Source organism: Anas platyrhynchos, chromosome 11 (genome assembly GCF_047663525.1).
Source record: "Anas platyrhynchos isolate ZD024472 breed Pekin duck chromosome 11, IASCAAS_PekinDuck_T2T, whole genome shotgun sequence".
NCBI lineage: Eukaryota > Metazoa > Chordata > Aves > Anseriformes > Anatidae > Anas > Anas platyrhynchos.
In genome coordinates, this window is record NC_092597.1 from 7,017,657 (window position 1) to 7,031,481 (window position 13,825).

At 34.9% G+C, this 13,825-nt stretch overlaps 1 protein-coding gene across 9 annotated transcripts in view; it reads right to left on the reverse strand.

Annotated features, from left to right (window-relative positions):
• Nucleotides 1–330: 330 nt before the first annotated feature.
• The window catches only part of ZNF280D (zinc finger protein 280D), a 51,573-nt gene continuing 38,078 nt past the window's right edge, over nt 331–13,825 (reverse strand). For 7 of the 9 annotated variants that reach the window (XM_072043518.1, XM_072043514.1, XM_072043519.1 and 4 more), the window contains 3 exons: nt 12,865–12,910; nt 9,927–9,982; nt 331–4,771 (listed from right to left, as the gene is read on the reverse strand). In XM_072043518.1, the coding sequence (XP_071899619.1) occupies nt 4,135–4,771; nt 9,927–9,982; nt 12,865–12,910 (739 nt within the window). In that variant the 3' untranslated portion in view covers nt 331–4,134. The remainder of the gene's footprint in view (nt 4,772–9,926; nt 9,983–12,864; nt 12,911–13,825) is intronic. The other 2 variants (XM_027466738.3, XM_072043520.1) reach the window with 1 other exon arrangement.

The following is a 13,825-nucleotide window of genomic DNA, read 5'->3' on the forward strand; positions in this document are numbered from 1 at the left end:
TTCACATGCTTAGCTTGGATCAATAAAATGACTAAATACAAAATTTCAATCGAGTGCTTTAAAGCAAGAACAGTGATCCAAAACCTAAAAGAACACAGCACAAAACTCTGCGCAACCTCTGTAAACTAATATGAAATACCAGTCAGCATATTTTCATTTTTATAAAGCGGTGAACCAACAGAAATAATACGTAGTCAAAATTATACTTCGATACTTAATGCTCAAAGGAGATAACGTGCTGGGCTTCATCACCACTGTTCCTTAGAGCTACATTAAAATTAGAGCAAAAGTTTTATTAAAAGCAAAAATCATTCGAGTAATCATAAAACATACTTACCAAATTTTTTATTAGAGGCATATTATATTAAGCATACATCAAAAATACAGGGTGCAACTACACAAAATAAGCTCAGCTCACAAGCCTCAAAAATAAAACACTAAAGAGAACAAGAGAACAATCAGGTATAAAATCTGCTCTACACAAATTTCTGAACAGTCTCTTACAAAACTCTACTGTGACAGCATCTGGCCACAGTCTTTGGTGGAATATTAGTATACCTTAGAGCATTAAAAAAATAATTCATTGCTTTCTACATGCTAGCATATAAATAACAATGCTTACACTTGCAGAAAAGCTTTGAGTTTTGTTTTTTTTTTTTTTTTTTTTGGTTGGTTTTTGTTTTTTATGTAAGGTTTTGCAGAATAAAAAGTGTTACTCGGGATTCTTAACTCAGCCCTTCAGTTTCTAATGCCTTCTGTCACTAAAGCACCAGAGAACGTGACTTAACACCTATTGCCCAGGGTTCTTCTCTCTCCACTTCCAATAAGTAAAAATGGACATACTTCTGTTATAAAAATGTTCTTGATGTTCTGCTTCTTCTAGGTTTTGCTTAAAATGGCAATTTGAAATCCATCAGCCTATTCTTGGAACTCACTGTGAGCTATGATTCAATCTGATTATTTTCCTGGGTTTATTCATGCATTCTTTGAAAGAACTGAATTCTAGGTAAGCCAAAGTTTCTTTCACAAACCGCACAAGACAAACTGAGGCATTTGCCGTACTTGAGGAAGTGCCAAGTGACTGTATAATCACCGAGCATATTCTATTAATTACAAGAGCTTTCCATTTAATGCAAATAAAGAACACGTGTGGCATGTGACTTCCTTCAAAATACAAAGTTATATAAACAAAGGTGAAGTTGTTATTCAAGCACATACTGTAAATGTCTTCAGAAGGGAAACGGTGATTCTAGTATGGATACCAAGAACCAACCTTAAGTTACTTTTTTTGGTAAGGCAAACTTCAGGTAAAATGTCTTTCTAAATTCAAAGAATGGTGGCACAGAATAACTACCAATGGCTGGATGGGAAACAAAACAAAACAAAAAAAAAACTTTTACATCACTCAGAAAGCAAAAAATTGAATTATGTACACTGATCACATTCAAAGAGCTCAGAATGCAGCCAGTGTTAATTGATCTTCTGGAGTGACATCAGTCAAAAGCACCAATTTAACTTAGCTCTAGGAAACCCACTGAATACACGACAGTAATTTTCATCGTTATGCAACCACCTGCAGCGTTCAAACAGCAAACAAATTACTTCAGATAGGAAAACCGCAATGGATTCTTAGATTTTCTCCTTCACAAAATAACATGCCACTGCTTTCACGATACATTTTATTTGCCTATTTAAAGTTATTCCATGGATAGGACAACCTGGTTAACCTGTTCTATCCCATGGATAGAACAACCTGGTTCTCTCTAATCTCTCCCTTTGGAAGCGCTGATATTTCATATGTGGGTGATATTTCATTTGTGGGTCTATGGCCTAACATTACTGTTTTAAGGGATATGGATTCTCTACATGGATTGAAATAAATAAGGGTTTACATATTAAATATCTAAGAATACATATGTACTTTTGTCAAATACTCAGGTTTTTTAATTTTTGATTTTCCAAACTTTCTCAACAGTAGCTTTCAAACTATACATTTTTCATCCACATTTGTATTATTAAAATGGTAAACATTTTAAAAATTTAATTGCATAATAAAAGACAAATGTGAGGACATTCCGAGCAAGTACCATACAACTGGCTCCACCTGAAGATAATGCTTTCCAACACCACATATCAGATTGTTATTCAAAATAATTAATTGACATGTAAAAATTAATATTCAGATTAAAAATAGTACAGGTTTCTCTTGGTTTATATGAACACAGGAACTCCTTCAGTAACATATACACCAAGTTCTACAGCTGGTTTAGAACTCTGCAATACCCTTTTTGGGATGCTGTGTTTTATAATCATACATGCCTACAAGCATGAAGACACTAGACCTGTTCATACTACCTCAAATTAAAAAATTCACTACAACATTTAAAGATCAGAAGAATACTGCAATTTATTGTTCTCAGCTTTTTCACTTGTTTCTTATTTGGAGTTCTTAAAGCAGCAGATCTTGGAGAGCTGTGACTATGTAAGCCGTTCCACTTTTCTTTCTAAAAGGCTTCTAAACCTGCATGGATGAAAATTAAGAAGCACTTTAACATCTGATTCATATAGCTTTTTAAGAGTTTGAAGCGATTTTTGAGATGTTGAGATGTGGTTTATTTAGAAGTTCCAACAATGAGCTGAATGGTCTTTAAATTTTAATACTGTTACTAATTAGACCCATTTAGCAGCTAAGCTAATTAACCTAAAAGGACAGAGCAGACTTCAGTAGCATGCTGATGGCCCAGAAAAATATCTTTATATAATCTGGAAAAGTTGGCGCATCTAACCACAATATACGGCTACAAAAATATGCTTATGCATAGGCACTTGCTTATTTCAAAAATTCACTTAAGTGTCAAATTCACAATTTTGAAATGAAATAATTTCTGGAATCTGCTAATAAATCTTTTTTTTTTTTTAAAAGGTGGGAAGACTATGCCCAAAGTTTCAAGCTGAGCAATAAAATTATTCACAAAGACAAAATTTTGTTGCAAATATTTACTCAAAAAGTAATAATTTACAGCAGTGCTTTAACAGCTGTTCAAAACATTTAACATTCATTAGAAATAAGACTAAGTCAAAAGCACATTCTGAATATTTCAAATGGAGCAATGAAGTCCTAGGAGCAAGCTACTGTTAGTCAGTTGCATTCCTATACCTAGCTGCTAGCTATAAAGAAAAAAAAAAAAAAAAAAACCCAAAAACAGCAGCTATCTTTCTGTACATAACAGACTACAAAAGTCCTGAAATCGAACTGTACACTCCTATGCTCTCGTGTCCTTTTTGTAACAGTTAGCAAGTAGCAGCTGCAAAATGGCAGAACGTATGCCAGCTGGTATTTCCAGTTTGGGGTTTTCCTTCTTTCTGCTTAAAACAATTTTTACATTAAACCATACTTTGGTTTGACTTACAGACCATTCCTATGGGTCTACTACTAAGAATATTTAAAACAATGGTAAAAGCCTAACAGCTACAGTACTTTCAGCAGTATGTCCTACTTTATACAATTATGCTCGGTATTTCTGCACAGCCTGCACATTGAAAACCCCACAAATATATATATTTTGTCATAATATTTCCACTTTCACTGAAAGTTTATTAAGGTAAGCTTACAGTCTGGCAGGATTACACCTGTACAGAGGTGCATAGATTCATATAATTCTGTTTACATGCTTTTACAGACAGGAATGTGACACCAAATCCAAAGGTTTACGTTTACCCAATTTATCAGTAGACCAACAACCATTGCTACAAGTGTGCTCCACTTCAGCATCAGAACTGAATTCATACTGAATCCCACCGTTTCACTTAAGGATTTTTAAAAATCTTGTCTTGACTAGCAAATCACTTTATGTGAGATTAAAAAAATAGAATTTATTCCTCCTTTCAAATGTTGGTTTATTAAGATATACCACACAGAAGAGACAGGCAGACAAATTGAAATGTGTTACCTTTCATAAACTTAGTTAAGTCAGTTGTACATACATGTACATGCTACCTTCATATGCAAAGTTTCCCTGATGTGCCTCTTTCTCTCTCTCAAAAAACCCTACAAGCAACCATGAGCACACTTGTCAGGAATGGTCCATGGTGTTCCTACCATTAGTTATAATAAACAATAAAATGAACACAATTTCAGCTTGTTTCATTTTCATCTGTCTTGTTTACAGTTGTTTCCATTCTGTTGGGACTGCTTTCTTTAGAAGTCTCGTCTGTTCGTTCAGAGGGTCGTTCAGCTTTCTTTGATGAAGGTGCAACATTACCTTTCTGAAGAATTTCAGTCGCTTCATGCTCTAGCACCTCTGATGGAGTCAAAGGCTCCAAATGAATACTGCCTTGTTCACTAATGTCTGAACTAACGGATTCAGGTTCATTTCTTTTTCTCAAGAACTGCTCAAAACTAACATCTTCGCCCAACGTTAGTTTTAAGTCCTTTGCGTTCATTGCTGAAAGTGTAGTTTCATCCAAGTTTTGTACTTTAGTCTGGTCAGTCAAGACACCATCATCTGAACTTTGGCAAGTTTTCAACTCGCTTTCACCATGAATACATTTTTGTTCTTTGTCTACTAATTGTTTGTTACTATCTGAATCACAACATGCTCCTTTCTCATGCAAAGAATTCTTGGAGCTACTGTCATGGAGTTCCAAATCGGGAACATTTTTTGTATCTGAGAATGATGAGTTGTCTTCATTCTTTTCAACTGATGCAACTTTTTTAGCTTGATTTCTATTGCATTCTTTTGTTTCCTCTGAAGACTCATGCTCTTGTTTGCTGAAAAAACAAAACATGTTATTTTTATAACAGCTAAAATAAAGCAACACATGGCTGTGCTCTGCAAAGTGACACTCAGTGGTATTGCAGATTTCCTATTTGGTATTTTCATAGCAAGATGGGCTGAATTTAACAAGTGTATTTTTCTTAACCATTTACAAACTCAGCCTTAGGACTCTTCAATTCTTGCATTTCATCTCCAGAAATGAAAGTTGTTCCCCTTCTATGATGTAGAACTTTTCAAAATACACCATTAAGTTCCCCTTTGATGCAGATGTCAATACAGTTATTTGGGAATTTCTGTTGATGATGTACAAATAAAAGAAGCCAGTTCGGACCTTTACATTGCCAAATTAACTCTGCAGTACTAATGGCAGTCAGGAGAAAAAGGAATAGTTGGAAATCAACATTAATTTAAATCTAAAATTTAGTGGAGCAGCTAGAAGTTTGAGAATTCATTGAAAAAGTAAATCTGTGAGGACCGTTTTTCAGAGTAAAACTGCATGTTGATTAAAAATAGGAAGGAACAGTACTGACTCATACAAGTAAGAATGAGAATCTTATTGTATAATAAGATCTAAAACACAGTGTATGAACTTTTATACAAAGTAGCTGCAGTTTAAGTCTCGTATTATCTCAATAAAGCCACATGCAGTCCTCTAAGGTTATTAGGGAGGGGGGAGAATAAAATTCTCCAAAGAGACTGAACTGTGTATTTCAGATGCCACCTCTACCCATAAAAGAAAGCATCTAGTCACATGCTATACACAATTTGCTTATGTGTTTATATTATAAGAGTCAAAATCCTAAATTCTACTCTGATATTTCTTTTTATTTGTTACAGGAACCACTGGCTTCTCTCATTATTTTAACGAGGAGCTCTATTTTTGCTGTGAAGATTTAAGTTTGGTAAAAACATCATTCCAAACCCATTCTTTTTTTTTTTCTGAATGAGAAGTAGTTCTGATTACCTTAAATAGTGATGTTGATAGACAAAAAAACACAAACAAACAAAAAAGAGAAGGATTGGAGGGGAGATGAAAGAATGAGTTTGATTTCAGATATAAATTCTACATAGGAAGTGAAATTAGTAGCAAGTACATCTCCCAGTTTAACTTTTGAATCTGAAACTTGAAAATAGCCTCTGAACAGTGACACGCAGATAAGAGATGCAACAGATAGTATCATCAAGTATCTTATTAATCAAAAAATAATTCGTACTTTATTTCTTCATGTAGTTTTAAACATGATTTGAAGTCACTTCTGACTAAACCCACCTTTAACACTGGATGAGCAACAGACAGTTCAAAGACTTTTACAAGGAATAACCAACTACCTGTTATTAAGTTTTTGCAATGTATTTTCACACTGAGAAGTCTAACCATGTTTTCCTACTGATGTAGGAAGTTAAAACAATTCATGTGGTTCACCTAGATGCCAAGTGATGCTGAGCAGCACAGAAAATGGTTAGTCTGGTCCAGATGCTATATACTGCAAACATCCATAAGTCTGTTTTCAAGCTTTACTGTCACTTAAGGAGGATAATTCAGAAATATTCTATTTCCTACTTAGAATTTATAACACTGGAATATTTTGAGCAGGGATAGGAGACTACAGAAATACTGTTGAATTGTGAAATCTCATTGGCCACAAAATAATAATTTTCACCCTGTTTCACCAGTTTTTCTTCATAATAAGGAATTAACTCAAGGGACAGGTCAACCTTTATTAAATTACAATTTGCAATTACATATTTGCTACCACTGCCAGACAAAAGTGTGTTTTTTTCTTTTCATTTATTGTACTAAAACAATAAACAACAATTGCCATTAGACTTTTCTAGCCAAATTCTTGTCCTCCCTCCCAAACTCCTAGAAAAAGTGGAAAAAGCATAATATTTGAGAGAAAACACAAGCCTAGGTTCTAGCACAGGAATCACCACTCAGAACCACATAACATCCATGGCTAACATAATGAGCCTTACTTCACCTATTCCTAATTACTGTGCCTATTCCAGCAAAACACTTAGCTATACAGAGCCTTAAATTCTAGTAAATATTTAGAAATGCATTCATATGAAAATCCAGTCAACTGTTTATGGGAGTGTATATAGCTCATATACATGAGCTACTTTAGCTACTACTTTTCAGCTAGCAGCCTGAGGGCAAGGAGTAGTTGCAGAGTTAATTAAGCACAATATTATGCTTTACCTGGCCAGTTTTGAACACAAGTATGAAAAAAAAAAAAAAGGTTTTAAATAAAGGGATAACTAATACCTCATCAGCACAAACAACAGTGTTTCCACACTGTGAATCCTATATGGCTTACATGTATGTACACACACATTTCACGCTGAGAAATTCCTCAGAAGGACAAACCTCCCTTAAGGCCTGAAGGGAACCCATCACAAACTCCCTCACCATCTAGTAATCAACCCCCAGCTTTGACCAAACCAAGTCTTCTCACTACAACTCATTTTTGGTGAAGCATGGGAGGTGGGGGGATGGGGAGGAAGAAAAATCTTTATATATTTATTTCTCATGCAGAAAAAAAGCTGTCTCTTACCAATAAAACAGAGTATAAAAACCAATCGAACAAATTTTTGCACAGCAATAACCATCACGGAAACAAATATCCAGAAAAGAGTGATATTTTACTGCTAGACACATCAGTAAGCTCATTTAGATTGACCAGTTCTTCAATGAAATGATTTACCTCTGCTGAGAACTGCTGATGAATAAGCAAAACTCAGCAGCTGTGACGCACTAAAACCCGCAATAAAAAAAAAATTATATGGGATTTCAAGAGAACATTCTGTTAGTAGCTGAAAAAGAACAGCCTTCTAACTAATATTTGAATGAAATGCTCTACTCTACATGCAAACACTGGCTACAGTGTAAGAACACTAAAATTTCAGAAATCAAGAATACCTGGAAAATGTGAGAACAACAACTGTATATAGAAACCATACACAGTATATAGAAACAAGAATTTCAGTGATTAGAATACAAAATCTGACTGTTCTTTAAAAAATCAGTGAATTGAAGTTTCTAAAGCATTACATCAACCATGGCTAGAGAGTATCAATTCTGGGCTATACTGAGGAACTAGCAGGTGTACGCCTGTATGATGCATGGCTTTAGAATAAGACTAGTGGGGACTAGTGGAAGAGACAGCTTTGAGAACAAGAGATGAACCTACTAAGTGAAAATGCACACACATACCAAGCTAGAGTTGGCTAGAAATGAAGAGGATTTTTTTTCTTTTTTTCTCATTATATAGAAAATGTAAGATCTGGGGGTCAAGTGAGGCTGAGGGAAGTTCAGCTCTGCATGTGTGTGTGTTTTGTTTTGAAATCCTGCTAAGCTTGAAGTTTTTTGCTGCAATTTGCTACGCATATTCACTTCATATTATTTAGATTATTAGTATTTTTTTATATTAAGCTTTTAAAAACATTCAGGAAAAAATATTGCAATAAAGAAAATCATACAACTTCAGAACAGAAGTATGAAGTGACACACATCTGCATACATGGTAGTTGCATGCAGACCCTCAGTGTGTGGGCTGTACCTAGAGGTAACAAAATCTGTACCGTGGTTACATTCACATTAACATATTGGTATGAAACAACAGCATGGTTTTGAGGCAAATTCCTTGACTGCTCCCACATAGCGGTTTGGTTTACAGAACTGCTCTGGTGTATGGAAGGTGAGGAAGCTGAATTGGAAGCTCTGATCCATGAGTGCACCAACCATGCTCCAGCTCCTAGTGGAGTCCTCAGGAACCCACCCAAGAACGGCTGTTCCACACAGCTCTGAACTATGTGCACAGCACAGGCATTTTGTCCCGGGAACACAAGACTCTTTCTTCAAACCACAAATAATGCCTTCAGACCACAAGGCAAAGATGTAGGTTTCTCAGAACCAACTGCTTTGATCTACTCATCTGCTCCTACAAGACTGATTACTCGTTAATACCAACATAGCTATGTTGGCTTAAAAATTGAAAAAAAGTGTTTGAGGACTGAATACCTCTGGCACTAGAGCTACAATACTCTAGATGTCTGTCTCAGAGGTCATAAAAATCAACAAATGTATCAAATGAATAGTTTTAGCAGGAAACACAGAACAGGTTTATAAATTAAAGTGACTTTTATCTGCTTAAACACAAGGATAGGAGAATGTAGCACATAATATTCAATTAGAATTACAATGACTGTTGACCGATCTGTAGATTAAAGATGAAGTTATGTTTTAATACCTGAACCTTTTTATAGCCTCAATTCTTCAGTATGCTTTTTAAATGAAAGTAAAATTTCAAATGATTTGCCTCACTGCGTGAGACTATAACAAAGAAAAAAAACACAACCCTTTCTAAAAAGAGAAGTAACCTACAGAGACTCTGAAAGCAGACAGTTTTCCTTTTTATTTTTAAAGCACTCTAAGTGCACCTATAAAAAATAACCGTAGTTGTGTTTTGACTATGCTTTTCAAGGTTAAATTTGCATCAACAACTGTGAAAGACTACTAATTGGCAGAAGAGATTTCAGGCCACAGGACCTGAAGTAGTAATTTAGATTGATTACATGATGTATAAGTCTGCCCGCACTGCATGCCCAAAGCAATGTATTAGATTTCAGTTATTTTCCCAGACTGACATTAAAAATCCACAGTTTCAATTATTTTATATAGATCAGTAATTGGTACAGTTACCCAACAAATTAAAGCTAATAATTTTGTTGAGTGTGCTTTCTACAAACGACATGGGTCATGACACTGAATGAATCCCCATGAACTAACATGTTGGGCTGTATGCTAAAATTGCTTTCAGTTTTCCTGGAGATACTGTTAATTCATACACAGTACTACACAAAATGCTTCTTTTAACACTTGATACAATTTATGTCTTGTTTTATGAATTTTGACTAATTTGCAGTTTAAGCATTACTAAGAACACATTTTGACATTTAGAACCTAAATTCTAAATGCCTTGTTGAGTAAATACATTATGACTGCTGTTCAAAAATCTTTATCGCAGAAAATATACATTATGAAAATATCATTTAAAATACTTCCACCCAATTACCTGAGAAATAACACAGCATGTGTTATTTTGTGTACTTGAATTTCAAGATGTAGCTGATCGTTATATTTACCTTTTAAATGTTGGTGTTTCTGTTTTTCCTTCAGATAAACTAGGTCTTGAATTTTTCTGTAATAATTAATGATACTTCTTTTATTTTACATCCATGACCAATTGATTACAATAAATTTGTAGAAACAAATTTACACCAACCTTCTCATACATCTGCTAGGTAGTAGAGATTGAGCATGGATCATAACAAAGTTGTTTGCAAACAGTCTTCCAAGTTAAAAAAAAAAAAAAAAAGCATAAAAAAGCATAGCAGAACTTTAAAGCAACTCTTGTAGCCTTTCTTCATGTACATCATTTCAATTACACCTTACTGAATAAGATCTGGAGAGTTAAGTCCTAACAGTGCTTTATTTGGTGGTTAAAAAAACAAAAACAAACAAACAAAAAAAACCACTAAATTTGTGTTGCTAAAAAGCCAAGGGAAAAGCAAGGAAGAGAAAGTTGAGGTTAGTATATTTTTATAAGCTTTAGGCAGTGTTTTACCCTACAGATGCTGATACATTAATTTTAAAAGGAAGATTCTTATCAAAACTCTTATAACGGAAGAGACTTTTGAGTCTAATGTAAGTTACTGAATGAAATACTTTCTCAGCTCTGAACAACATGAACAAAGTTGTGTTGTTGCTTTTTTAAATTAATTTTTAAAATGACAGAAGGTAAAAGTGACTGAAGACTGCCACTGGGAAAAGGTCAAAGCAGTTTTATAGAAGCTTCAATACAACAGGGCATTCTGCTCATATTCTCTTACTCTCATTACAGAAAAAAATACTTAAGTGACAAAATTAAGTTGTTACTTTTTTTGGTCTAACTATTTAACTATTAAGTGAATACTGGTTTTACAATAGGAGGTTCCTATATGTAAACTCTTATGTATTTAAAAAATGCATAATTAGTTTTATATATTATTAGTATATTTCTCCCCACAGAGATGGTGTATTTTATTTCAATGAAGACAAACTATTCAGCTAATATTTTGAAGTTGTATGTTAAACTTAATCTTATTCTGTCTTCTAAAATACCCTTTACAATACTTCTATCATACTTTGTTACATTTCTGTCCTACAAAACTCATACAATCCATAATAAGAAACACTTTTCAACTTCAAATTATTGTACTCTCTGTGCCCTTCCCTACATCTTGGAGATTATTGATCTGTATTCCTCTAGCTGGCCTACCACAGGACCTCCTTCTCTGCACACCATCCTCCTCTGCTCTGCCCAAGAAACTCTATAGAAAGGAAGATTTATTGGCTTAACTCTCTGAATTTTATACACTATATTCTAAACAATCCGAATCATCAATTTATATTTTTGGTTCTTCAGCACCCTGCTTGTTCTTTGACCTCCTTCCTGCTACCTATTTCCACAGGCCAGGGTGCACACTGCACTTCCGCTGACTCCACATGACAGAGGAAAAAATGACGACCATAGTTAATGCAGTTATTGGCAGATCCTGATGGGGTTGGCGAATAAAATGTCAAGCACCTGCATGCATCAAAACAGCAAGCACTCCATGGGATCTTGGAAAAAAATAACCAAAAGTTCCCCAGTGAAAGGCAGCTCACCTTTCTGAGAGGTCCTGGTTCAGACTTCATGTCCAACCTGAGAGCTAACAGCAAAGTGCCTGTTTTGTCTGTATTCTCCACCTTCTCCAACCAGAACGACTATGGTGGTTTTCCATGCCTTTTTTTCATCCTTTTTTATTGTATTTTTTAATGCAAAACAAAATTATGGACCATAATTTTGTGGAAGAAAAAATACAGATTTCATAAACACGTGGTCCCCATTGAGCCTGCAGGAAATGCATTCTAAACATTGTATGTGATGAAAAAGTATGAAAGATGGAAAGTAAAGGCAAAACACATCTAAAGTGGTAATGGAATCTGTAGACAGAAACGATGCTACTATTTGTGTTTCAGAATCCTTTTGCTTAACAGCACTGAATAAAGATGGACAGGCTTATCACACTGCTACATAATCTTTGCTTCGGATACAAAACGCTGATACAAACCTTTTCCACTTCAGAGAATAAGCAAGCGACATTAGAAGTGCAATCTTTACTAGGTCTGAGGACTTCTCTCGCTCTCTAACTGGATGGAATATCCATAACAAATTGCCTTTTTAGAAAGCCAACAGAAAAGACAACTTGTTACACAAGAAAATTCTGTAAAATCTAAATCCAAAGATGATGTTTTTGCAAAAAGTTGTGTATATACTGTGAGATCATTTAGCTTTATGTTAGGCAGAAAGCATGAGGAAATTTGTACACATGCCTAGAAGGAAAGTAATTCAGGCCTAAAGAGGCATTTCCAGAGATTTTCCTCTTTAAAGAAATGGAAAAGAAGGGAAGGGAAGGGAAGGGAAGGGAAGGGAAGGGAAGGGAAGGGAAGGGAAGGGAAGGGAAGGGAAGGGAAGGGAAGGGAAGGGAAGGGAAGGGAAGGGAAGGGAAGGGAAGGGAAGGGAAGGGAAGGGAAGGGAAGGGAAGGGAAGGGAAGGGAAGGGAAGGGAAGGGAAGGGAAGGGAAGGGAAGGAAAAAGAAAAGAAAAAAGAAAAGAAAAAAGAAAAAAGTCACAGTTCAGAATCAACATTTACACATTTCTCAGGTTATATTTCAGGTCAATTTCCGGGTTCACTGAAGATACATACGTAAGACAACTAAGCCATTCCTTCACTGGAATCTGGCCTACAAATCAACCAAATTGGACTGACTAAAATTTTGAAATTGTTGTGTGGCAGACATAATAAAGACATCCCACCACCACTGTGATACCTTTTTGTGGTAAAACACAGAAAGCTAGCTCTTTGCACTACGCATATCTTCGGAACTCCGTGAAGTAGTAGTGTATGTATAGTTAAAATAGAATTGCCTTGCGTCTTCAAACTAGTTACAAAATTCAGAGACATTGTTTGGACTGTGTGGAGAAAATAATAGACATTACCTCCAACTTAGCTTCTCTCTCTAGAATGCAGATTTCGTTCTTTAACCTAGTTGATAATGAATTAAGATTCAACGTCTTCAATAGTGTCTGGTTAAAACACAGATAAAACGGATGAAGATGCTTACAGTACGAAAGCAACTTGGTAACCTGAAATCAGTTTATGAAGCTTATACTTCTTTTCGAGCTTAAATGTACTTCAGAGCTCCACAAGAGTGTTTCAAGATTTCAATATGAATTATTATCGGTTATACAAAAATTATGAGATAAATTTGTTTCACGTAACCTGCTCCAGTTGTATCACCTCATGAATATCACCAGTCTTAAGAAAGTTACTGGTACTTTTATGGTAGAATTTACTGCAATTATATGTGAGGAATAACCTCCTTCCCATAGAGGCCTTTTAAACAAGAACTGAAGATTTAAGATCTGAAGTGATAAATTTGTTGAAACGTACTCTTTAAGAAGTGTATAAAGCTACATTCTAAGCAAGATTATTTATTTATTAAACATCTACCACATCCCAAATACCCAGAACAAAGTTGTAGTTTACTTACAGGACAACTGTAAAACATTGCAACTGACCTCCAACTGCAACTTGGAGGAGATGCTTCCTTCAAAATACCTTCACGGGTACAGTCCATATATTAGATGAGCTATTAATTATTTAAATCTATTGACTTCTAAAACCACATTAATTAAACTTATCACAACATCACTAAAATTGATTTTCTGTGTTTATATAAGTAAATGCTACTGCAGAGATAGCAAGATGTGTGTCTCCTACAAAACCTTGTTAAGTCATCACTTCTAGTATAAAATCTAACCTTTCAAATGTTTCCTATAAAAAAAATGAACAATCCCCTCAAAACTGGCAATGCCTGTATCATCTTTGTTATTGCTGCATTAAAGACAAACACTCTGCTGCAGTATGGTGCTGCCTCTGTTATATTTAAATAATGTT